This window comes from Odontesthes bonariensis, chromosome 21, assembly GCF_027942865.1.
Source record: "Odontesthes bonariensis isolate fOdoBon6 chromosome 21, fOdoBon6.hap1, whole genome shotgun sequence".
Classification (NCBI taxonomy): domain Eukaryota; kingdom Metazoa; phylum Chordata; class Actinopteri; order Atheriniformes; family Atherinopsidae; genus Odontesthes; species Odontesthes bonariensis.
In genome coordinates, this window is record NC_134526.1 from 4,881,777 (window position 1) to 4,905,900 (window position 24,124).

The window sequence follows — 24,124 nt, forward strand, 5'->3', positions numbered from 1 at the left end:
GGTTGCTAAGTAACTGCTCCTATGCGTTCCGTGCTCTCAGTAGAAGCTAGCTAAATGCTACATTTAAGATTTTGGAAATATATGAAAATACAGATCGTTTGTAGCAGATGAAACTTCTGGTTGGAAGTCATGTCAACTATCAAAGACGGAGAGTACACGTCCACGATCTACGGACTGGTGAGAAAATGGTTGTTTGTCTTTAGTTTAGCTTCCTAGCTTAACGGTGGCATCGAAGTTTAGCCGAAACTCGGTCAAAATGTATTACTTTTATTGTTTCTGTCTTAAATAAAAGTGGAATACATAACTTGTTGCACTGTCCCGAATTGTAATAGTCTTCTCAAAAATTCGGCATAACAGTAAAGAGTTAAAGTTTCAATAAAATGTATTTTTCTGAAATATTTGTGCGTTACCGTTATTGATGAAGCTTGTTTGAAAGCTGCTCAAATGAACTTAAATCTGTTTGAAAGCACTTTGAATTGTTTGTACATGAAATGTGCTATATAAATAAATTTGATTTGATTTGAAATGTTTCGCTCATTTAACTGGACTCTACCACGAATTAAACACCTTCTCTGTAACACCTGTTTATACTTAAATGACATATAAAGCCATCATTTTAATCTGTTTTTTTTAGATTAAAGACGGCCTGTATGTAGAGGCGATTCACATCCTAAACGGGCAACTTCAGAGACACCCGAAGGTAAGTGTATTTTATTTAAAATAGTTCACACGGTGTCATTTCTACTCTCTTAAAGCAAATACACCACTTTAAAAGACATTGCGCTGTCTTAAATTTTTATTTTCTACCATAGTGATCATCATTAACCCTCCTGTTGTCTTGCGGGTCAAAAGTGAGCCACTACCATGTTTAGCTGTAGAAAAAATACCTTAAACTATCTTTTTCCAACTTGAAATTTTATGACTTTTCCTAAATCAACATTAGAAAAAGTCACACTTTATTTTTGTTGATGTTTCCATGTGGGCTGTACACCTCTAGGGTACAATATTATCTTATGGGTCATTTTTGACCCGTGAATTATAAAAACATTTAAACACCAGAAAAAAGTTCACTGTTTTCTTCCCTTTCAATATAATTAATTCAGAAGTAATTACTTCACATTTATATAATAGCAATAATAAAGCTTTATTATGTAAAAGAAAACTGAGAAAACAAGAAAACTGTTGGTCCAACTGACAGTTGGTTTGTGGTTAAAAAAAAAAAAAAGTGTAATCCTGTCTTTTTGTATTGTGTAACAAAAAATACATGATAAAAAATATATTGAAGTGAGTTGAATAGATAAATAACAGGTGGTTTCATCATACAAAATAGATTTTGGATTTAAAATTCAATTAAGTTGCTTTATTTTGGGGCTTTGGTAGGGCGGCTCATTTTTGACCCATAGGAGAAGGGGAGTAAACACAATGTTTACGAAAGACCGCACAAGGGTTAATTAAGTCTAACAGTCCAGAAAACAGAACTGACAGATTTAAGATTAAAGTAAAGAAGTTATTCTCTTCTCAGAAACCTGGATAAGTTTCATGGTGACCATAACTAATGAAATTTAAATAACTAAGTGGCTGAGAGGATGAGACATAAGACCCCATGGTGGACCATGTGCACAGGGATACAGAATGCAGTATAGCTTTTTAATCGGTTTAATCGGGCCGTGGTCCCTAGTTCCCGAGGGCCGTGGTCCCTAGTTCCCGAGGGCCGTGGTCCCTAGTTCCCGAGGGCCGTGGTCCCTAGTTCCTGAGGGCCGTGGTCCCTAGTTCCCGAGGGCCGTGGTCCCTAGTTCCTGAGGGCCGTGGTCCCTAGTTCCAGAGGGCCGTGGTCCCTAGTTCCCGAGGGCCGTGGTCCCTAGTTCCCGAGGGCCGTGGTCCCTAGTTCCCGAGGGCCGTGGTCCCTAGTTCCAGAGGGCCGTGGTCCCTAGTTCCCGAGGGCCGTGGTCCCTAGTTCCCGAGGGCCGTGGTCCCTAGTTCCCGAGGGCCGTGGTCCCTAGTTCCAGAGGGCCGTGGTCCCTAGTTCCCGAGGGCCGTGGTCCCTAGTTCCCGAGGGCCGTGGTCCCTAGTTCCCGAGGGCCGTGGTCCCTAGTTCCAGAGGGCCGTGGTCCCTAGTTCCAGAGGGCCGTGGTCCCTAGTTCCCGAGGGCCGTGGTCCCTAGTTCCAGAGGGCCGTGGTCCCTAGTTCCCGAGGGCCGTGGTCCCTAGTTCCCGAGGGCCGTGGTCCCTAGTTTCTGAGGGCCGTGGTCCCTAGTTCCCGAGGGCCGTGGTCCCTAGTTCCTGTATGTCCGAATGAGGGAAAAAACGGCCCCGTTCCTGGAAAGGTTCCAGGAACTGCAGAAGGTTCCTACAGAGGGAATGCGGTTATTAACCTGAGTCTTCCTTCCTGTGTCTCTCAGTCCAGGGCGGCGCTGTCTCTGCTGGGTTACTCTTACTACCACATCCAGGACTTCACCAACGCCTCCGAATGCTACGAGCAGCTGACGCAGCTGCACCCGGAGGTGGAGGAGTACAAGGTGTACTACGCCCAGTCCTTGTACAAAGCCGGGGCTTATCCTGAAGCCACCAAGGCCTCTTTCGTGCTGGATAACCCCAGCAGCCAGGCCAAGGTTTGTTCCAGCAGTCCAACAGGGAACACCTGTGTAATAATGGAGCCTTTTTTTAGGAAATATATCTCTTATGTTCTCTGTCCAGATGGTGAAGCTGCAAGCTTGCATCAAATACTGTGAGGAAGATTACTCCGCTTCCAAGGTCAGGTTCTCCCACTGCTAACACGTGCATGCTGTAGCATCAGTTAGCTCGCAGTTTCTGCTGTCTGCAGCCACACATGAAGGTGGGTTGTGTGTGTTCACAGCTGCTGTTGGAGCAGCTGCCGCAGGAGGACTCGGATTACGTCTACAACATGGGCTGTTTGCTGTACCAGGAGGGCAACTACGAGGAGGCCAGCAAGAAGTTCATGTCTGCCATGCAGGTGCTGGGACACGTTCCAGGTAATCAGTCCAACTTTCACTTCAGTTACATTCAACAACGCTTTATTCATCCAAAAAAAAAAAGGTCAGTTATATAATTACAGTTTCAGTTATGGATAAAAACGGCAGGTTAACTCCTCCGCCTTCAGGAAATCATTCTTTGTTCTCATTGAGGATATTTAGTGTCGCTCAGACAAGAGTAAAGCCGGCAGAACGTTTCCAGGTTCAGTCCAGTTTGTGAAGGTGTTGTGGGTCTCAGGACCAAAACAAAAGGCTCCCCTGCTGCTTTGACTCTCTCATAGCTGACTTCTAACCAGGATGAAGTCTGTGGCTGCTTGTCAGGGTCTTTAAAGGGATAGTTTGCCTCTTTTGACATGAAGCTGTGTAACATCCCATATCAGCAACATCATTTCTGAACATCTTCTTACCCCCTGCTGCGTCCTGTGAGCAGAGTTCCAGCCTCGTTTTGGTGTTGATGAAGGTAGTCCGGCTAGTTGGCTGGGGTTTAAAAAATAAAGCGCTTTGCTTCTCAGAACAATATCCGTTCAACAGAGTAATACATTTGCATCACAAAATGGTTCTCCAGGAAAAAGTCAGACCTCACAATCTCTTGGCCCTATTTTCTCTCCCTTCGTATCACTGCCTGCTGCCGCCTGTGTTTGCTGCTTGCTTCCTTTCCTTTCCTTTTGTTTCCTTTCCTTCTCTTTGTTTTCCTTTCCTTTTGTTACCTTTCATTTCCTTTCCTTCTTCTTTCTTTCCTTTTCTTTCCTTTCCTTTCCTTTTGTTTATGTGCTGTGCAGACCGAGCAGTCCCCTGCTTCCGAGCAGTAAACACCGTAACAGGCGCGGCTGTCGGCAGGCGGCAGCAGGCAGTGATACGAAGGGAGAGAAAATAGGGCCAAGAGATTGTGAGGTCTGACTTTTTCCTGGAGAACCATTTTGTGATGCAAATGTATTACTCTTTTGAACGGATATTGTTCTGAGAAGCAAAACGCTTTGTTTTTTAAACCCCAGCCAACTAGCCGGACGACCTTCATCAACACCAAAACGAGGCTGGAACTCTGCTCACAGGACGCAGCAGGGGGTAAGAAGATGTTCATAAATGATGTTGCTGATATGGGATGTTACACAGCTTCATGTCAAAAGAGGCGAACTGTCCCTTTAAAGTCTGAGGCCAACTGAACGCCTCAGTGTCTGAATGATCTTATTCCATCTCTTAAAAACATGAACGACACCAGGAATATTTCAGATAACATGTCTAAACAGGAGTGAGTCTCCAGGTTTCAGCCTTTATCTCCACATTCCTTCCATTCAAACGCACCCGAGCAGCACTTTAGGCTGTTCAGCTTCTTCTTTCAGAGTTGGAAGAGGTTTGACTTTATGTAACGGTGTTTCCTTCTCTTTCTGCGGCTTCTCAGCGCTGTGCTACAACATCGCTCTGACGTATTACAGCATGAAGAACTACCCTCAGGCCCTCAAATACGTCTCAAAGATCATAGAACAAGGAATCAGGGAGCATCCGGGTAATAACAGCTGTTTTTCCTGCTGAAGTTAAGTTGACTTTCACATCCCCGCGGTTCTTATGACACCGGTATGTTTTGTGTCCACACCAGAGCTGAGCGTGGGGATGAAAACCGAAGGCATCGACGTCCACAGTGTGGGCAACACGCTGGTTCTGCATCAGACGGCCCTGATCGAAGCCTTCAACCTCAAAGCTGCCGTCGAATACCAGCTGAAGAACGGTAAGAACGTGCGGTCGTGGTGAGAAAAGTTGGAGTAAAGCTGGAGTCAAGCCTGAGGGAAAGGGCCGCTGCCTGGTCAGAAGTTCAGATATATTTCTGTGTTTTAATCAAGACAAGGCAATTTTATTTATAGAGCACAATTCATACACAAGGCAATTCAAAGTGCTTCACAGCTACATAAAATCATTAAAAAAAAAAAATAATAATAATAATAATAATAATAAATAAATAAATAAGTAAAAATTTTAAATAATCATTAATTATTGAATCATGTTGAATCAGCTCTATTTCCACAGTGAGCTTCTGCAATATCGCAATGAAGAATTGCGATATTGCTGTCATCTCTGTCATTACAGAGTGCGTTACATTAACGCACTCTTCTTACAAATACTTTGTACATATTTTTAATTTTTTTTACATTTATTACTTTATTCTATTATTATTATATTTTTTGTTCTTATGGCACCAAACAGACCAGGCCAAATTCCTCGTGATGTAAAAATTACTTGGCAATAAAACCTTTTCTGATTCTGATTCTGAAGAAATTCCCTGAAAGAAAATGAGTTTTTGAGATGAGAGAAAACCATAGATGCTGTTTGAACATCGTCCATGACACACAGAAAGCAGCACACTGTCAGGACTGAATGCCAAAATCAATTCATAATCTATCATTGTGGAATTTTAATCCATGATAGCGTCTTATTTGTAAATCCTCCCCCAGAGCCAAGAACAGCTTGATTAATTCCTCACAGTTTAAAGTTTGTGGGCCAAGCAGGGGCATGTGCAGCGGGTTAAACAGCACAGAAACTGGTGTGCCAGGTGAGCAATTATTGTTCAAGTGGGAACAAAGTCTTAAAGTCTCCATGATACGGCCTTATCTCTGGCTGAATGCAGCACTGAAGAAGTTCAGCAAAGAGTCGAACAACCGATGAACTCATTTCTGTGCAGACAGGCCGCTCACTGCGCTCATCACTCTGTGTGAAGGAGTAACAGATCAGCAGAGATGAAACGCCTCAGATTCTGTCCATCTTTACGTGAGGCTCACCGTTGCTCTGCAGCACAAAGATGGAGTACGACACAGCCTGGCTGCAAACAGGCGAAACCAACCTGTGAAATCTCCACTGACATTCACTAAATATCCACCTCATTCAGTTCATTTCAATTCAGGACAACAAGCAGCGTAACACCAGGCCGGGGAGACCTGCTGAGAGAGAGAAACAGTTAATGACAACAATGATGTCATGTGTACATGGAGAGGAAAGAGAGCAGAGGGAGGAGAGGTGCATCATGGGAGCTCCCCCAGCAGGTTCTATAGCAGCAGAACTATGGGATGTTTCAGGGTCACCTGAGCCATCCCTAACTATAAGCTTTATCAGAAAGGAAAGTTTTAAGCCTGGTCATAAAGGTAGAGAGGGGCCTGATAACTGAAGGCTCTGCCCCCCAAACTGGCAGCTGGTTCCACAGAGAGGGGCCTGATAACTGAAGGCTCTGCCTCCCAAACTGGCAGCTGGTCCCACAGAGAGGGGCCTGATAACTGAAGGCTCTGCCTCCCAAACTGGCAGCTGGTTCCACAGAGAGGGGCCTGATAACTGAAGGCTCTGCCTCCCAAACTGGCAGCTGGTTCCACAGAGAGGGGCCTGATAACTGAAGGCTCTGCCTCCCAAACTGGCAGCTGGTTCCACAGAGAGGGGCCTGATAACTGAAGGCTCTGCCTCCCAAACTGGCAGCTGGTTCCACAGAGAGGGGCCTGATAACTGAAGGCTCTGCCTCCCAAACTGGCAGCTGGTTCCACAGAGAGGGACCTGATAACTGAAGGCTCTGCCTCCCAAACTGGCAGCTGGTTCCTCAGAGAGGGGCCTGATAACTGAAGGCTCTGCCTCCCAAACTGGCAGCTGGTCCCACAGAGAGGGGCCTGATAACTGAAGGCTCTGCCTCCCAAACTGGCAGCTGGTTCCACAGAGAGGGGCCTGATAACTGAAGGCTCTGCCTGCCAAACTGGCAGCTGGTTCCATAGAGAGGGGCCTGATAACTGAAGGCTCTGCACCACTCTGTATCAGGATGTTTTCTGTGTTCTGTTTATTATTTGTAAATCATTTAATTCTGTGTGTTTAATGGCTTTAATAAGCCGAATATTTTCTCTTGTGTTTCCCGTGTATTTAAAGGCGGTTTCAGGAGTTGTTGCAGAGCAGAAAAGACCAAATTATTTCCCCAAAAATGATGCGAAAATCCAAACCGTAACGCACGTATTTCAGATCTCTGTGAAAGAAACGAGCGCATGTTGCACAGTTTCAGATTCCCTGATTAAATGTGTCACTGAGCCTGTTTGTTTATGATGAAAGCGTTGATTCTGCAAAGGGAAATGTGTTGAATCCCTGGCTGTGTGCACTGACATGTCTTCTCTGTGGCTTCCTGCAGTGAGCGGCTCTCAGGAGGCTCTGACAGACATGCCCCCGAGATCCGAGGAGGTAACTATCATTCACTCCCGTTCGCCTCTGACAGTTTCTGCTCGTTAAGCCAAGAAAAAAAACACCAAATCTGATTTTGTCTTTTAAGCCTTCATCACACAAACTTGTTTTTTTTTAATCATTTAGAAGCGTTGAGTTTAGTTTTTAGTGATTTGTTTTTTTCGCCTTTTCGGGCATTAATGTGAGTCGGTTGGTTCAGGATTGTTGTGCCCGGACCTGTCCGGAGATAACAGACAGATATCAGGGTGGAGACTTGGGTGTGAAGGCTCACATGGAGGTAAAGATGACGCTTTCATCATCTTGAGATGAAGCCAGCACTTTCTCCAAGTCATGCCCATCTTTTTAAAACTGAAATGAACAGCTACTGCCCCCTGGTGGACGCCATTGTTGAGTTTTGCCCAAAGAAGCTGTTTCTTAAAGGGACAGTTCGCCTCTTTTGACATGAAGCTGTATGACATCCCATATCAGCAACATCATTTATGAACATCTTCTTACCCCCTGCTGCGTCCTGTGAGCAGAGTTCCAGCCTCGTTTTGGTGTTGATGAAGGTAGTCCGGCTAGTTGGCTGGGGTTTAAAAAATAAAGCGTTTTGCTTCTCAAAACAATATGCGTTCAAAAGAGTAATACATTTGCACACTGGAAAAAATGCCCCTCCAAAAATAAGTAAGAAAAACAACAAATACGAGACGTTTTTGCTTGAAATAAAAAAAATAAATCTGCCAATGGAACTAGTGAAAATCGGCTTGTGTAGATTTCTTGAAATAAGATGTGATATTTAGGACTTTAGAGATAAAAGTGATCTTGAAATTAGCTTAAAAACCTCTTCAAATGTCAAAAAAGCTTGTTTCATATGATATGTGACTCAAAACAATTTGTTTTAAAGACTTTTTCATTTAACAAGATATTCCAGATGTATTGTCTTCCAACAAGTCCCTATATCTGGCTGAAATAGTACTTGTTAGGCAGTTGTGTCTTTTATTAAGTGTAATGAGATATTTTGATGAGAAATGAGACAAATATACTTGGTAAGACTTTGATTTTTTCCAGTGCATCAGGAAAAAGTCTTTCCAGTGTGATATATATATATGTATATATATAAATAAATACATAGCTTCAGCTTAGAGCAGGGGTGTCAAACTCATTTTCACCGAGGGCCACATCAGCATAATCGTTGCCCTCAAAGGGCCAGATGTAACTTATAAATGTAACTAAATGCAATGTAAAATACATGTAACTACTCCTTTAATGTTAAATAACTTATTCAAGTTACAAATATTATATATATATTTGCAGAGATGTAAAAAAAAAACATGTTTGCTTGTTGCTCTGTTATTTTATCATAAACACTGGAAAAATTCTAAATTTTACCAAGTATATTCGTCTCATTGAGTATCTCATTACACTTAATATCAGACACAACTGCCTAACAAGTACCATTTCAGCCAGATATAGGGACTTGTTTTAATACAATACATCTGGAATATCTTGTTAAATGAAAAAGTCTTGAAAACAAATTGTTTTGAGTCGGATTTCACATGAAACAAGCTTTTTTTTTACATTTGAAGAGGTTTTTAAGCTAATTTCAAGATCACTTTTATCTCTAAAGTCCCAAATATCACATCTTATTTCAAGAAATCTTGACAAGCCGATTTTCACTAGTTCCATTGGCAGATTTTTTTGTTCATTTCAAGCAAAAACGTCTTTTATTTGTTGTTTTTCTTACTTACTTTTGGAGGGAAATTTTTTCCAGTGTGCAAATGTATTACTCTGTTGAACGCATATTGTTCTGAGAAGCAAAACGCTTTATTTTTTAAACCCCAGCCAACTAGCCGGACTACTTTCATCAACACCAAAACGAGGCTGGAACTCTGCTCACAGGACGCAGCAGGGGGTAAGAAGATGTTCAGAAATGATGTTGCTGATATGGGATGTCATACAGCTTCATGTCAAAAGAGGCGAACTGTCCCTTTAAGTTGTCTTCTGAGGTAACTGATGAGATGTGTGGTTGGAAATGAGCCGTAGCTGCGGTCCAACCTGAGAATAATCGGTCTGATCGGTGTGGTTCTGCCAGGAGCTGGACCCGGTGACGCTGCACAACCAGGCCCTGCTGAACATGGACACAAAGCCCTCGGAGGGCTTCCAGAAGCTGGCCTTCCTCCTGCAGCAGCCCTCCTTCCCCCCCGTCACCTTCGGAAACCTGCTAGTTCTCTACTGCAAACACGAGGTACGCAGCCGCTGGCGTAGGTAGAATATAAAGCTCTCAGCCAATCAGAGAGCTTTAGAGCTGCACGCCTCATCCCAAAGCTCCAGGGGTACTGAGCTGTTTAACCTAAAGCTGTGTTTAACTGCTGGTTCCTGTGGATGAAATCTACCCCATGATAGGTGATCATTATGGGGTAGATTTTTCTAATTTAATGGCCAGCTGGAAATATTTGGTCCTTTTATTTCTGCTGATTAGTTTTCAGTGCTCCAGGAAGGAATGGTCTCAGAAGAAAGAGCCTCATTTTAACTCTCAGTGAGCTGACGCTGATTGTTATTAATCGAAGAAGTTAGTCGCTTTTTAATGGGAATAGAAGCTCGACTGTGTTCTCCACACAGTGGAACACTGTTTCCAGAGGAAGTTTCCGTTAGCTTGAAACTAGGGCTCGGCAACGGTTAAAATGTTTAATCTAATTAATCACATGATTTCCCTGATTAATCACGATTAATCGCATTTGTACGCAGAATCCCAAAATGAATCCAAAAGTAGTGTATAGCTTTTAGCATTTAGCTTTATTTTAAATGTGCTGCCATATGAATGAAAGTGCCATAACATTTGTTGTGCAAACACACTTTTAACATCAGCATCTTTCTGTAGTTTTTATGTAGAAGCCTCGCTCCACTGTCTGTTTCCTTGAATGACTTGCTGCTATCAGTTGTGTGTTTTGCCTTTAAGTGATATTTTAGACTGGAACTACTACGCTGAGAAGACAATTCAACTTGGCAGTGTTTACAGATGACTTTGGTTCTGTCGACTCCGCCGTCTGGAAGAACTTTAAAATGAAAATGGCCGAGTAAAAGTTCCGTACCCTTCTCCATGTTTGGTGGATCCGCCGATTACTTTCTTTTCCGGTTCCACAGCAGACAGCAGCAGACTTTTACAAAATAAAAGCCTGTAAGCAACAGACTTTTACAAAATAAAAGCCTGTGAGCAACAGACTTTTATAAAATAGAAGCCTGTGAGCAAGAAACTTTTACAGAATAAAAGCCTGTGAGCAACAGACTTTTACAAAATAAAAGCCTGTGAGCAACAGACTTTTATAAAATAAAAGCCTGTGAGCAACAGACTTTTACAAAATAAAAGCCTGTGAGCAACAGACTTTTACAAAATAAAAGCCTGTGAGCAACATACTTTTACAATAATAAAATAAATGATAAAACAGGGTTCGAGTCCCGCATCGGACGGCCCTGTGCTGCGTGTTGTTCCCCCTCTCTCTGCCCCCTGCTTCCTGTCTCTCTGAACTTTCCTATCCATTAAAAGCACAAAAGCCCCCCAAAAATTTTTTTTTAATTCTTTTTTTAAATTTGAAAAAAAAATTGAAAAATCATTTAAAAAAATATTTAAAAAAATGTTTTAAAAATTATTTTAAAAATTCGTTAATGCGCGATAAAATATTCATCGACGTTAAAGAATTAATGCGTTAACGCGATAATAACGAGTTAACTCGCCCAGCCCTACTTAAAACATAAATGCGTCTCCTTTCCAACTCTTCACGCTGACTTCATCATGTCTCGCCACGCTGGCAGCTGCAGGTGCGTCTCTTTCATTAAACTGGTATTAACGTCTCCGCTGGTTTCTTCACAGTATTTCGACCTGGCAGCTGACGTCCTGGCAGAAAACGCCCATCTAACCTACAAGCTCCTCTCCCCGGTGAGTTCAGCTGTGCTCACATAAGACTTGAGGCTAAAGTTCAGTGTTTTTCTTTTTGCACAAATGTGCAGATTTTAATCTTTTTGTTTGCTTTCTAGTACATGTATGAGTTTCTGGATGCCTTGTTGACGTGCCAGACGGCACCGGAGGAGGTAAATGGTCATTAACACTTTAGGTTTAGTTAAATAAAACAACCTACTTTCTGATTTCATTAACGTGTACGAAACTCGCTGTGCTTCTGTTTCTTATGAAGGCGTTTAGGAAGTTTGACGAGATGAACGGCAAGCTGACAGAGCAGCTTCGGAAACTGGCAAAACAGGTTGTTCACCTCCTTCGATCGGGTTCAAATCTACAGAAATATGACGGCTTCAGATGCAGTTTTATTTATCGACTGATAGTTTACGTTTAGAGATGAGTTTGTGAAATAGTAGTAGCTGTTTTAATCCTGAAGACAAATAGGATTAGAGGCACTTTATGTACATTTTTACTTCCACATAGTCCTCATCAGATCATAAAACCACCATCAGAAGACAACTGAAGAAGAAGAAGAATTCAGATTTTGATCTGAATCGACTGTGAAAGTTATTGTATCTGTAAGAGTTATTATTATTCTTTGCAAAAGGTGCTCGAAAACTCTTGAAATTTTGCGAGCGCCACGTGCCAGTCGATGAGATGAAAGAATCTAAACTTTATATTTTTGGGAGTTGCTCATTGACTCTGTAGCGCCCCCTACGATGCTTAAAAATGGTCCCCGCATTGGGGTTAGTTTCGCGTGGGACGACAAAATCTGGTACAGTCATTCATCATGCCCAGACGCACAAAAAAGTCTCTTGCCGCCATGGTCCCACGTCCACAGGAAGGCGGCCATTTTGGATGGAAGGTGTGTTTTGGTGCCATTTTTGCCCGATTCCACGCCTTGCATTTGATCAAACTCGTCCTACAGATTTAATGCTACAGACTTCAAACTTGGCCAGGTTACTCTTAAGACATGGGGGGAAAAATTAATTGGGCAACTTTCTCAAAACTTAAGGGGCGTGGCCGTGGCGACGCCTCAAAGTTTGATGACTCGCCATCACTCGGCACAAAAAATGAAGTCACTTGTAACTCCCACATACATTATCCAATCTGTCCCAAACTCCATACGGTGAATGCTGGACCCAGCCTGAACGCACACATATAATCATAGTGACATCCACCTATAGCGCCACCTGCTGGTGGTTGGAAACGTCTTATTTTATCCACACCTCGCATTTGATCAAATTCCTCCTACAGATTTAATGGTAACAGCTTCAAACTTGGCCAGGCTACTCTTAAGACATGGGGGCAAAAATCATGGAAAAACTTTTCCAAACTCTGAACGATGTGGGCGTGGCCAGGCGGTAAAAATCGTGTGATGGCGTTTGTGATTTGAAAGCCTCATCATCAGCGTAAGGTCATGAAACTTGGCACACACGTCCACCCTGTCGACCTCGTACGTATGTTGCCAGCATCATGTCTGTTTGCTTCTTTTGCTCATGCACTGGATTGGATTTTGGACCAAGCAGAAACAGGATATTTCTCACCAGACCGAGGCGCTTGAGCATAGCCTAAAATCAGGGAAGGAATGTCTCAGTAAATAACTGATTACCTGGAGATGTTACATGATTGGCTGCAGTTTTACTCTGCAAGGTGTGCACTGATGTGAGATATATGGACCTGACACACACCACTCCACTGCTCCCATTAATTTATTTTAATTTAAATGTAAATGTACTTTATTTCTAAACAATCCTTACGATGTACCAAAGTGCTTTACAGCAGGTAATAAATAAAGAGAAAATAAGTAAAAACAATAAAAGAACAGTGAAAGCAATATAATACAACAACATTTAATAAGATAAAATAAGATAAAAGTTTCATCATACTACTGGGTATTAAAAGCAATCCTAAATAAGTAGGTTTTTTGCCAAGATTTGAAGAGTTAATTTGAATTTAAGACCTAATAAATGTACAAACTGATCTGTTAGGCCTCCCGTCTCCATCGCAGCTCCTCAGCCATCATCATTTACATTAAATACCAAAGGAAAGACTGAAAATAATGGTTTTTATTTCACAAAAAAACTAAAATGATCTTAAACACTTCACAAAAAAAAAATCACTGAATCGCCATGATGGCACACCACCAAGCAGAGGGTGGAGAGCTAAGTCTGAGCGCTGTTCTCTGCCCGCCGTCCCTCAGGTGCAGGACGCCACGCTGGCTCGGGATGAAGAGGCCAAGAAGAAAGCTCTGGAGGACTACGACCTGATCCAGGAGAAGTGAGAGCACCAACACACACTCGTGATGGGTTTAGAGTATGTTCGTGAGAAAGGGTTAAAGAGAGTTATGAGCTGTGTTAAAGGGACAGTTCGCCTCTTTTGACATGAAGCTGTATGACATCCCATATCAGCAACATCATTTATGAACATCTTCTTACCCCCTGCTGCGTCCTGTGAGCAGAGTTCCAGCCTCGTTTTGGTGTTGATGAAGGTAGTCCGGCTAGTTGGCTGGGGTTTAAAAAATAAAGTGTTTAACCGGTAACTGAAATTTACCATTTTTACGCAAAATGACCTTTGCAGGCCTAAGAATGAATGAATAGAATCCTTGGACAACAAGCATCTAAGTACTAACTGTTGTTCAGATGTTGTACATTTTGAATTTAATGACCTGCTGCAAAATAAAAACTTAAATAAATAAGATTCATTGAGGGAATGAAAGTAGAAAGTAGGTAGTTGCGCCCCTGACCTTGGATTCCCCAACTTCTAGTGAACATTGGATTTTTAACACATTTCCACATGGTTTTCTTTTCCATTAAAAGTGCCGTATACGCAGATGCTGAAGCCCCTCGATCCCGGGGGCCCTTTGCTGTCCAATAGCTTTCCAAAAATAAACCAATACGATTAAATGTTTTAATCAATTGAAAAGTTTTATATTCAGAACGAGGACAGATTCTGATTTCCTTTCCGTTGGTCGGTTCTTGTCACAGGTACATCGTGGTCCTCATGGCCCAGGCCAAGATCTACTGGAACCGGGAGAACTTCGAGATGGTGGAGAAGATCTTCCGAAAGTCGGTTGAGGTCTGCAACGAGGACGACACCTGGAAGCTGAACGTGGCCCACGTGCTCTTCATGCAGAACAAATACAAGGAGGCCATCGGCTTCTACGAGCCCATCGTCAAGAAGCACTACGATAACGTGAGTTTGGGACCAAGGCGAAGGCGTTCAGCACGTTGCTAACCCGTCAGCACCAATGACAGCCTGAGGTTTGCCTGTCTGTCCAGGTGGAGCAGTGTAACATTCAGGAGTGTCCCTGCAAGTGCAAACCTTCGGTAACACTGAAACCGAACTGTTTTCACTCCTCTGCAGTGTTTTCTCCTCTGTGCACGACATCTGTTACACTTTTTATGTGGGATTGTTTTTGTTGTTGGTTTGCAGTGGTGTTTCTCTTGACTTTCGTCCAGATTTCAGTTGTTCAGTGAAAATAATCTTTGATCAGGCTCCTGGATTGTTACCGCTGTTTACTGGAAAGCCTAAGAAAAGAGGAAACTAGGATGCCAAAGCAGCTACTAACACTTCGAACATTTCGTACACTTTCTAAAAGAAAACGTACATTTAAGTTTAGAAAATCCATCATGAAAAAATTCAGCTACAAGGGTTAGCTAAGAGCTACTTTTTATTAGCTCCAGTTTGTAAATCTGGCCTAAAAGTTCTTCCTGTTGGCCCTTTTTTGGTGATTTTGGACTTTAAATCCCGAATCCTACAGAACCTCTCCCTGAATGCTCCTGTTTGATAAGTTCTGATCACATTTTCTAAGATTACACAGGGCCTATGGAGGAGGCCATGATGGAATATTCCCCTGAGAAAGAAACACCTGGTTGCTATGGTGATTCCCGCCTTTTTCAGGGACCAAACTGCTCTGAACAAACTGGAAATGTAGCCTCAAACAAACAGCTGCTGTGAGAAAACTACAAAGTTTTATTAGGAGAATTCTGGAATCATGAGCAGCACAGTCTTGTTCTGGACACACATGTGTATTTTTAGTTAATCTACTGTGTATTTTGTAGTTTTTATTTTAAGACACCTCTCACCCCCCAAACTTGAATTGAAAATTCACATCTCAAACAGAAATGGAGTTTATTGGAGTTTGGCCTGTTCGGCCTTCATGTGACGTCAACACACTCTGACCGTCCTTTGGAGAATTATCGAATAAATAGTAGAATTTTAACTGTAAATGTGTTGAATCTATAAAATATATAAAAAAACACTGATTTTGGCAGCAAAAAGTCCAACTTCCTGCGACACGTTTAAACTCTGAATGATGTTTTTGTTTTGAAATATGTCTGAGCCACAGGTGTCCTAACAGGCCTGAGGTTTCTCACTGGTTTCAGCTAAATCTCATTGTTTTCACAAACTCCCAGAATGCCGTTCTCAGTGGAGACGCAGGTTTTTATGTATTTTTAGTGTTTTTTCAGAGCTGTGGGACGAGTTGGGTGCTGAAATCTTTTAGCAGAATAATAATAATAATAAATGTAGGATCTCGCAGGGTTGGTTCCTCCAAAGGTTTTGTAAAGGCTCGTTGTGTGGACCTTGATGCTGGTCTCCATCTGGTTGAATAATGCCTGAACAATCCGCTGATGGGTAAATGCGTCCCGGTTTAGATCCTGAACGTGAGTGCGGTGGTCCTGGCCAACCTGTGTGTGTCCTACATCATGACCAGCCAAAACGAGGAGGTAAAGTTGTGCCGCACCTTCACTACACCAACACAGCGTCTGATTCACGTCTTTGTTTGCTGCTTTTAAAAAGAAAAAGGCTTCAGATTTGCTTCACCAGTGAGTAGAAACTCAAACTTCTGCAGGAATATTCCCGAATGTTTCGTTACAGAGCTGCACGTATTAACTGTAGGAGGCTCAGAATTCACCCGAAGGATGATGATGTTTGGAAACACGAGATGTTTACTGCTCCTTCTTTGTTCCAACCACAGTTCTGGGTAGTGACCCAAAGGATAGGAGAGGCTGAAATGAGCATCTAAAGAGTCGGTTGAAGTGATCCGGGCCCATAATTAGGACCCTTGGGAGTTTTTTTGGGTACTTCTAACTGGGAGTAGAGCTCACTGGAGGGATTATTTATCCCATTTTGCCTCAAAATTCCTCACGAGGAGGTCGGCGGCTCCCTCCTGGACCTGTATTTTCTCCCAACCCGACCTTGAATAATGTTAGATAATGGATGGATGGATTTAATTGAGAATGTGTTCGAAACCGCATACTTCTCCTACTACTCATACTAACTTTTTAAGTTAGTATGCGAGTTTGAGTAAGTGAGAAGTTCCTGGATGCATCCTAGATTCTCCGAAATGTTGCGTATGCATCATGAGGTTACTACTCATACTCAAACTACCCAAGATGCAACGTAACGTGACGTCGCCGATCGTCATTTCCTGTCAAAACGGCAGTTTCAAGCTAGCTACAACGAGGGTAGGTTCACTTCCTGTTTTCAAAACAAAAGCACCAATTGTATGGTAATGGCTTTCCCTATGATAAAAGGCAACGGGTATTTTATTTCGTGAAAATAACCGGAAGTGCGTTGCTCACTGCGGCTAGCTTTAGTAGCGCCGAATTCGTGGGAACAAAATTGTAAACGGCCGGTATTTTGTCAGGTTTTCAACACGTTGGGGATCTAAACGACTACTTTCTCACCTGAAAATGTTTCAAATGTTGCTAAAGTTTACAGAGTTTAGAGCTTAAGGGAAATCAGCTTCAGGCCGGCTGATTTCGGCTCGGGCAGGAGCGAGATGCATTGTGGGTAAACGCTATGCATACTGTCTGATCGATAAGTATGCAGTATGTAGTATGCAGTATGCAGTATGCAGTATGTAGTATGCAGTATGCAGTATGCAGTATGTAGTATGTAATATGTGGTTTCGAACAAAGCCCCTGTTATTATTGTGAAGCGAGTCTCGTCTCTACTCTGTTTCCTCTTCATTTTGTGCTGATCTAACAGGCCGAAGAGCTGATGAGGAAGATCGAGAAGGAGGAGGAGCAGATCTCCTATGACGAACCAGACAAGAAGGTGTTCCACTTGTGCATCGTCAACCTGGTCATCGGGTGAGTCTGCTGCCTTCCAGCCACACAGGAAGCTGTTTAAACTGCACAGAACCTGGAAATGTTCTGACATATCAGTAAAACCGAACCAAAGTTGTCCCTTAATTCTCTGAACTTGCAGGACGCTGTACTGCGCCAAAGGAAACTACGACTTCGGCATCTCTCGAGTCATCAAGAGCCTGGAGCCTTACAATAAGAAGGTCGGCCATTTTGTTTTGTGATTTAACTTTTTTTACTATAAACTATATAGTTTTACATCCAGCAATCGTTTCTGGGTGCAATTTTGGACCATAAGTCCTTAAAGTTTTTGTCTGGACACATTTTTAAATCTGTAAAAATACTAAAAAAAAAAAAATTAACAGCGTTTAGCTACATGAAAATTTAAAAAATGTCTGAAAAGGGGATGAAAGAACATTTTCTCTTTCCCCTCAGTTGGGAAATTCTGGTACACTCCTGATCCAGCCTTCATTTTTTTACATTTTCCTTCCAAACATCCAGACTTTCCTGTAATCTTTAAAGTGGTCCTGATCAATAGTTCTCCAGAGTTTTTATTTGTTAAGCTGAAGAACTGAACAAACTTTATGTTCAGGTTTGTTTCAGGGAACCACAGCAACTATTTCCTCTTTTTTCTGGAAATATATGAAGAAATGATGGCTGGATCAGGATGATTTTACAGTATATTACCTGCTCAGCCAAAGATAAATGCTGCTGTCCTCATAAAGTTGACGTTTAATCCTCAGGAACTAATTAGAAAAGAGAGCGTAAAGAGAACCGTTTCTCAGCCTCTGCTTTTACTTTCCTAAGACCAAATATCACATTTTGGCAACAAAAAGCTCGAGTTATTTTCCATCTTCAACCTGGAGCCCTGCAGGATTCTGTTTCAGGGACCTTTGATCTCCTCCAGTCACAACAGCTGAGTCCACTGAGCTCCAGCTGAGAACTCAAGCCGCCATCCTCACAACAACTGCCCTCCCAGACTCATCCACAGCGAAACCAGAGAGGACTTCAGGAATGTGAAGCCTGGCGAGACGCCCAGCAGTCGCACCAGCTTCTCACAACCTCAGATTCAAAGAGACGTTCTGTCCTGTGCAGTTTGAAAACAGTGAATTTAGGCTTTTCTCTGGTTTCATTCAGTGTTGCTTTATGAAAGAAAATGGCAAATGTACGTGAGTAACAACTTAATTTGGGTGCTTTTTGTGTGTTTAGCTGGGGACGGACACGTGGTTCTACGCCAAGCGCTGTTTCCTGTCTCTGCTGGAGAACATGGCCAAACACATGGTCATGCTGCGGGACACCGTGGTTCAGGAGTGCATTCAGTTCCTGGAGCACTGCGAGGGTGAGCGGCACATCCCCCACACACCTGCAGAAACACTGCAGAACACTTCAGTTACACATCAGGGTGACGGGGGCTTAAACTCACCTGCAGGATCAGACTTTACCTGAGCTGAAGCTGCGAGCTTCGACGGGTGAGATGCAGTTACCCTCTTTGTTTGGTTTGATTTTTTTTAAGACATTTACCTCCAACAACATATATGCACTTTAAAAAGTCAAATTAAAACAGCTTAGATACGATTCAACCAACTAAAAAACAATGAAATTAAAAGTTAGCATCTGCTGCTAGCTTACAGCTACTTACTTAGCTGTAAGCTAGCAGCAGATGCTAGCAAACGATGCTTCCTCATCAACAGTGATGGACCAAGCCGGAGATGCACACAGCATAACTCGTAGTGATGCATGTGTACCGTTAATTACTGCGTTTAAACACTTTGGGACACTTTTAAACACCTAAATCTTTATCAGAAACACACCGATAATGTAACGTTAGCACACCGAGAGTGAGGAGAGGACCGGTGTTGTGTTGGAAACACACCTTATCCACACAGCTGCAGGTTGATGAGTTACAGAACGGAACCGTTCAGCTAGAAAGCTTCGGCTAACAAAGTAATGTAGGAACAATAATGTTCATCTTTCAGAAAGGAACAGCAATAACTCCTTAGAAGCTGGTGTACGTCACCTTCACTAGCTACGCTGTTAGCGTTAGCTGCTGCTAAAGGAACAGCAATAACTCCTTAGAAGGCGGAGCCAACTTAAGGAGTGACGTGCTTTAGAAATGAAATCCCAGGAACAGGAAGAAGGAGTTTTACACCTCAGACGCCCTGATATATGCTCCCAGGAACAGGAAGAAGGAGTTTTACACCTCAGACGGCCTGATATATGCTCCCAGGAACAGGAAGAAGGAGTTTTACACCTCAGACGCCCTGATATATGCTCCCAGGAACAGGAAGAAGGAGTTTTACACCTCAGACGCCCAGATATATGCTCCCAGGAACAGGAAGAAGGAGTTTTACACCTCAGACGCCCTGATATATGCTCCCAGGAACAGGAAGAAGGAGTTTTACACCTCAGACGCCCTGATATATGCTCCCAGGAACAGGAAGAAGGAGTTTTACACAATATGTCACCTTTAAAGCTGGATTTTCAGTGCCGAAACGTCCTTTTTGTCTGCCTGCAGTGTACGGGAAGGAGGAGCCAGCCATCATCGAGCAGCCCCTGGAGGAGAGCCACATTCACATCGGAAAGAACACCGTCACCTACGAGGCTCGACTGCTCAAGGCCCTGTTCTACGAGGTCATTGGCTGGAACAAGTGACATCATTTCAAGCAGACTTTGATTTGTTATTTCTCTTTATTCTGCTAACAGGAGTTTACATGATAACAGCTGATTCGTGAGTTAATCTACGAACATTAACTTTAATGTTCGATGTTCTGCTTTAATGTTTCAGCTCTTTTTCTACTTTTATGTTCAAATGATCAAATGTTAACATGAAAAGCGGAAAAAACATAATTTATGGAAAATTAAGACAGTTTTATTTTGTCTTAAGTGTAAAATAAATGTAAATTAAATGTGTGTTTAAATAGAGATGCTCCAATCTGCTTTTTTGGTTCCAAATTACAGAAAAAATGCCAAACTGGAATTATTATGTTTGAATAAAATGTTCGAAGGACTGAAACTGTACGAAATTGCTGCTCTTAAAACTGGACTAACACACCCAGATGGAGTCGAATACCTGATGCACGAATGGACCTGGGTGCTCTGTACACGCTCCAATGTTCAATCTCTTTGTAAAATAAGCAAAGTGTAAATTGGTGACATTTCAATAGAAATTAGCCACTACTTTTACAAAACGATAAACACAAGTTGCCTCAGCTGCCTTCTGTTCTCTGCTAGCTTCCTTCTGATCTCTGCTAGCTTCCTTCTGATCTCTGCTAACGTCCTTCTGTTCTCTGCTAGCGTCCTTCTGTTCTCTGCTAACGTCCTTCTGATCTCTGCTAACGTCCTTCTGTTCTCTGCTAGCGTCCCTCTGTTCTCTGCTAGCTTCCTTTTGTTCTCTGCTAGCTTCCTTCTGTTCTCTGCTAGCGTCCTTCTGATCTCGGCTAGCTTCCTTCTGTTCTCTGCTAGCTTCCTTCTGATCTCTGCTAGCTTCCTTCTGTTCTCTGCTAGATTCCTTCTGTTCTCTGCTAGCTTCCTTCTGATCTCTGCTAGCATCCTTCTTTTCTCTGCTAGCTTCCTTCTGTTCTCTGCTAGCATCCTTCTGATCTCTGCCAGCTTCTGTCTGCTCTCTGCTAGCTTCCTTCTGTTCTCTGCTAGCTTCCCTCTGTTCTCTGCTAGCTTCCTTCTGTTCTCTGCTAGCTTCCCTCTGTTCTCTGCTAGCTTCCTTCTGTTCTCTGCTAGCTTCCTTCTGCTCTCTGCTAGCTTCCTTCTGTTCACTGCTAGCTTCCTTCTATTCACTGCTAGCTTCCCTCTGTTCTCTGCTAGCTTCCTTCTGTTCTCTGCTAGCTTCCTTCTGTTCACTGCTAGCTTCCTTCTGTTCTCTGCTAGCTTCCCTCTGTTCTCTGCTAGCTTCCTTCTGTTCTCTGCTAGCTTCCCTCTGTTCTCTGCTAGCTTCCTTCTGCTCTCTGCTAGCTTCCTTCTGTTCACTGCTAGCTTCCCTCTGTTCTCTGCTAGCTTCCTTCTGTTCTCTGCTAGCTTCCTTCTGCTCTCTGCTAGCTTCCCTCTTAGCTAACAAGCTGACTGATTTCCATTGAAATGCTAACGTGAAATGTTCCCTTGTGTTTGTTCCGCTCAGTGGGCTCAATATGTGAACTGGCTGCTTTCTGCTGAGATATTGTAGCATTGACTTTGTGCTATCGTGCTAAGCTAACCTGCTTTTACAATGGACACACTGTGCAGTATTTCTCTTTTCTTTTCTTTGAAATGCTCCTAAACTTTAGACATTTTCCTCTTTTTCTCTGATTTTGCTCCTCGTCGTTTTCTCTAGTTTCCTTCAAACGTGCGCACGTTGTGCGACAGTAATAACCGTCTGTGTGAAACAGGGCCACCGCTGAGCAGAACATGTTGGTGGGAGTTAAAACGAAGCGTCGAAGCAGACGATTTGCATCGAGGACGGGGGCGGCCGTGGCTCAGTGGTTAGAGTGGGTCGTCCTGGAAGGTTGGCAGTTCGATTCCCACTCTCCCCACTCAAAGAAAGGTGAAACTGACAGCTGGAGGGGTGTCAATCCACCTCCTTGCCACGGCCGAGGTGCCCTTGAGCAAGGCACCGTACCCCGTAGTGTATGGCCCTATGTGACCCTACATGTGTGTTTAACGGGTGCCAACCTCGAAGGTTTAAAAGTGGAGGACAAATTTTGTGTCTTCCCTGTACACGACAATAAATCTGATCTTCTTGTATTCAAATTATTCTTGAAAAACGGGCGGCAGAAATTTAATTATCAGCATCACAGACTCCAGAAACTGCTGCATTCAGAGGAAAAAGTCTCCTGACCACAGCACCATCTGATCCGTGGTCATCATTTAAAATTGGAGCATCACTACTTTCAACTGACACCTTGCTGGGATTTATCATTATTTATGCCTAAGTTTAAGAGATCGGCTTCATTGTTGCTCCAGAAATCTGTCCAGTTTCCATTTAGTGCCAAATATTCCAGCGTTTTACGATAAGAATTATCACGATTATGTTCATGAAACGGTGTGTTGGAGTAGGTCTTCATCAGCAGGGAACACCTCTACCTGACGATCTACTCGTGGGAACGTGGTTCAGGACAGCGGCCTCTTCGTTATGTCCTGTTCTGCCAGGTAAAAGTTCAGGTATCCTCCCAGAGCGCCGACCGCCACCGCCGTCATGTGACTGGAACAGCCGTCTGTCGGACGAGAGATGACGGAAACACGGAAGATTCAGGTAAAAATGTCCGAAAAACAGTAACTAAATGTATTAAACAGGAGGTTAATACACGTACGGTGGCCCTGAAGTGACAAAACAATAACATTTCAGATAAAAAAACTAAACATTTTTGTGTTTTCTGGAACATTTCTGCTTTAGATTGAGTTGTTTTGAGTTTTCATGTCGTCTTTCTGTAATTCTGTGTTGTATAAAGTGTCATATTCTTTGGGTTTTGTCCTTGTGTTTTGCACCTCGGGGTCACGAAATTAAAGAATTAAAAGGAACGAAAAACAAATCAATTTTTAGACATTTCGCTGTTGGTTGCAGCCACAAAACGACAGCATGTGTTGTTATATGATAAGTGTCCTCGGAGGAAACGCACCTGGAAGTATCTTCTCCCGCCTCTTCACTCTCCTGTGAGGCTGCAGCTGTTCCAGCAGCTCGTCTCCAATGATCTGAGAGATGATGCTCTCTGAGGACACGAAACAGCAGAAAACACGAATCAGCTCATCCCTCAGTGCTAATTACACAGAATTTACCCAATAAATCACCTAAAAACAGAGTTTAATTTTGTTTCTTTGCTCTTAAATGTTTCGCTTTGAAGCCAAATTTGGCATCAGAAGTGATGGAAGAAGTGTTCAGATCTTTAATTTAAGTAAAAATACAGATAACTGCACAAGATAGCTAAATAACTGCTGCAGTGGGGGGGGATTTGGTGCTCAGAATTTAAATTTGCTTGTATTTTACTGCGATAATGGAACCCTTACAATCTCCAGGGTATAAGCAGCTTTGATTGGCAACTTTAAATAAACATTTATTAGGGCTGGGTGAGTTAACTCGTTATTATCGCGTTAATTTGTTAATTATTTAACGCCGATAAATATTTTATGGCGCTTTTATTATTGTAAAAGTCTGGAGCATGGAGTAATAAAATAAGAATAAACTAGCAGGTAACATCACCGTTACAGGTGCTCCTCGGTCTCTGTGTGAAGCTCACGGAGCTAACCGGCGCTACTTCCTGTTTTACTTTTTTCAACATAAAAGCACGTATTTCAAAATAAAGAAACTCCTGCATTTACAGCCAAGTTGAATTGTCTTCTCAGCGTAGTAGTTCCAGTCTAAAATATCACTTAAAGGCAAAACACACAACTGATAGCAGCAAGTCATTCAAGGAAACAGACAGTGGAGCGAGGCTTCTACATAAAAACTACAGAAAGATGCTGATGTTAAAAGTGTGTTTGCACAACAAATGTTATGGCACTTTCATTCATATGGCAGCACATTTAAAATAAAGCTAAATGCTAAAAGCTATACGCTACTTTTGGATTAATTTTTGGATTCTGCGTACAAATGCGATTAATCGTGATTAATCAGGGAAATCATGTGATTAATTAGATTAAAAATTTTAATCGTTGCCCAGCCCTAACATTTACATGTTATTTTGAATCTGGTGTTCATCAGGGAAACGTCCTGGGCCCAGTTCTGTTTTCTTTAAACACGCTGTGTGTGGGCAACATTATTAAACACTGTCATATAAAGTAATATTCAGATGATACACACCTGTATTTCTGTTTTATGACAAAACGACGGTTCTTTGAAATAACTTTGAACCAGTTACCTTGATATCAAAAACCTAAAACAAGCCCAAGACGGATTATGTTGGCAGTAAGGATTTTACCTCCACAGCTCGACTCCGTGCACCCTATTTC

At 42.6% G+C, this 24,124-nt stretch overlaps 2 protein-coding genes across 2 annotated transcripts in view; one reads left to right on the forward strand and one right to left on the reverse strand.

The window, feature by feature from the left end:
- Positions 1–20,213, forward strand: ift70 (intraflagellar transport 70). Its single transcript, XM_075453168.1, has 19 exons — positions 1–177; positions 635–700; positions 2,399–2,608; positions 2,694–2,750; positions 2,854–2,989; positions 4,386–4,490; positions 4,581–4,709; positions 7,125–7,174; positions 9,246–9,398; positions 11,019–11,084; positions 11,183–11,236; positions 11,338–11,403; positions 13,303–13,379; positions 14,087–14,294; positions 15,758–15,829; positions 17,097–17,200; positions 17,319–17,397; positions 18,404–18,533; positions 19,710–20,213. Exons 1-19 carry the CDS (start codon positions 130–132, stop codon positions 19,844–19,846), a joined length of 1,947 nt encoding a protein of 648 aa, XP_075309283.1. The 5' UTR covers positions 1–129; the 3' UTR covers positions 19,847–20,213.
- c21h16orf89 (chromosome 21 C16orf89 homolog) overlaps positions 19,864–24,124 on the reverse strand; it is a 15,098-nt gene continuing 10,837 nt past the window's right edge. The window contains exons 7-8 of the mRNA XM_075453169.1: positions 22,798–22,887; positions 19,864–22,395 (exon numbers count right to left, since the gene is read on the reverse strand). Of these exons, the coding sequence (XP_075309284.1) occupies positions 22,292–22,395; positions 22,798–22,887 (194 nt within the window). The 3' untranslated portion in view covers positions 19,864–22,291. The remainder of the gene's footprint in view (positions 22,396–22,797; positions 22,888–24,124) is intronic.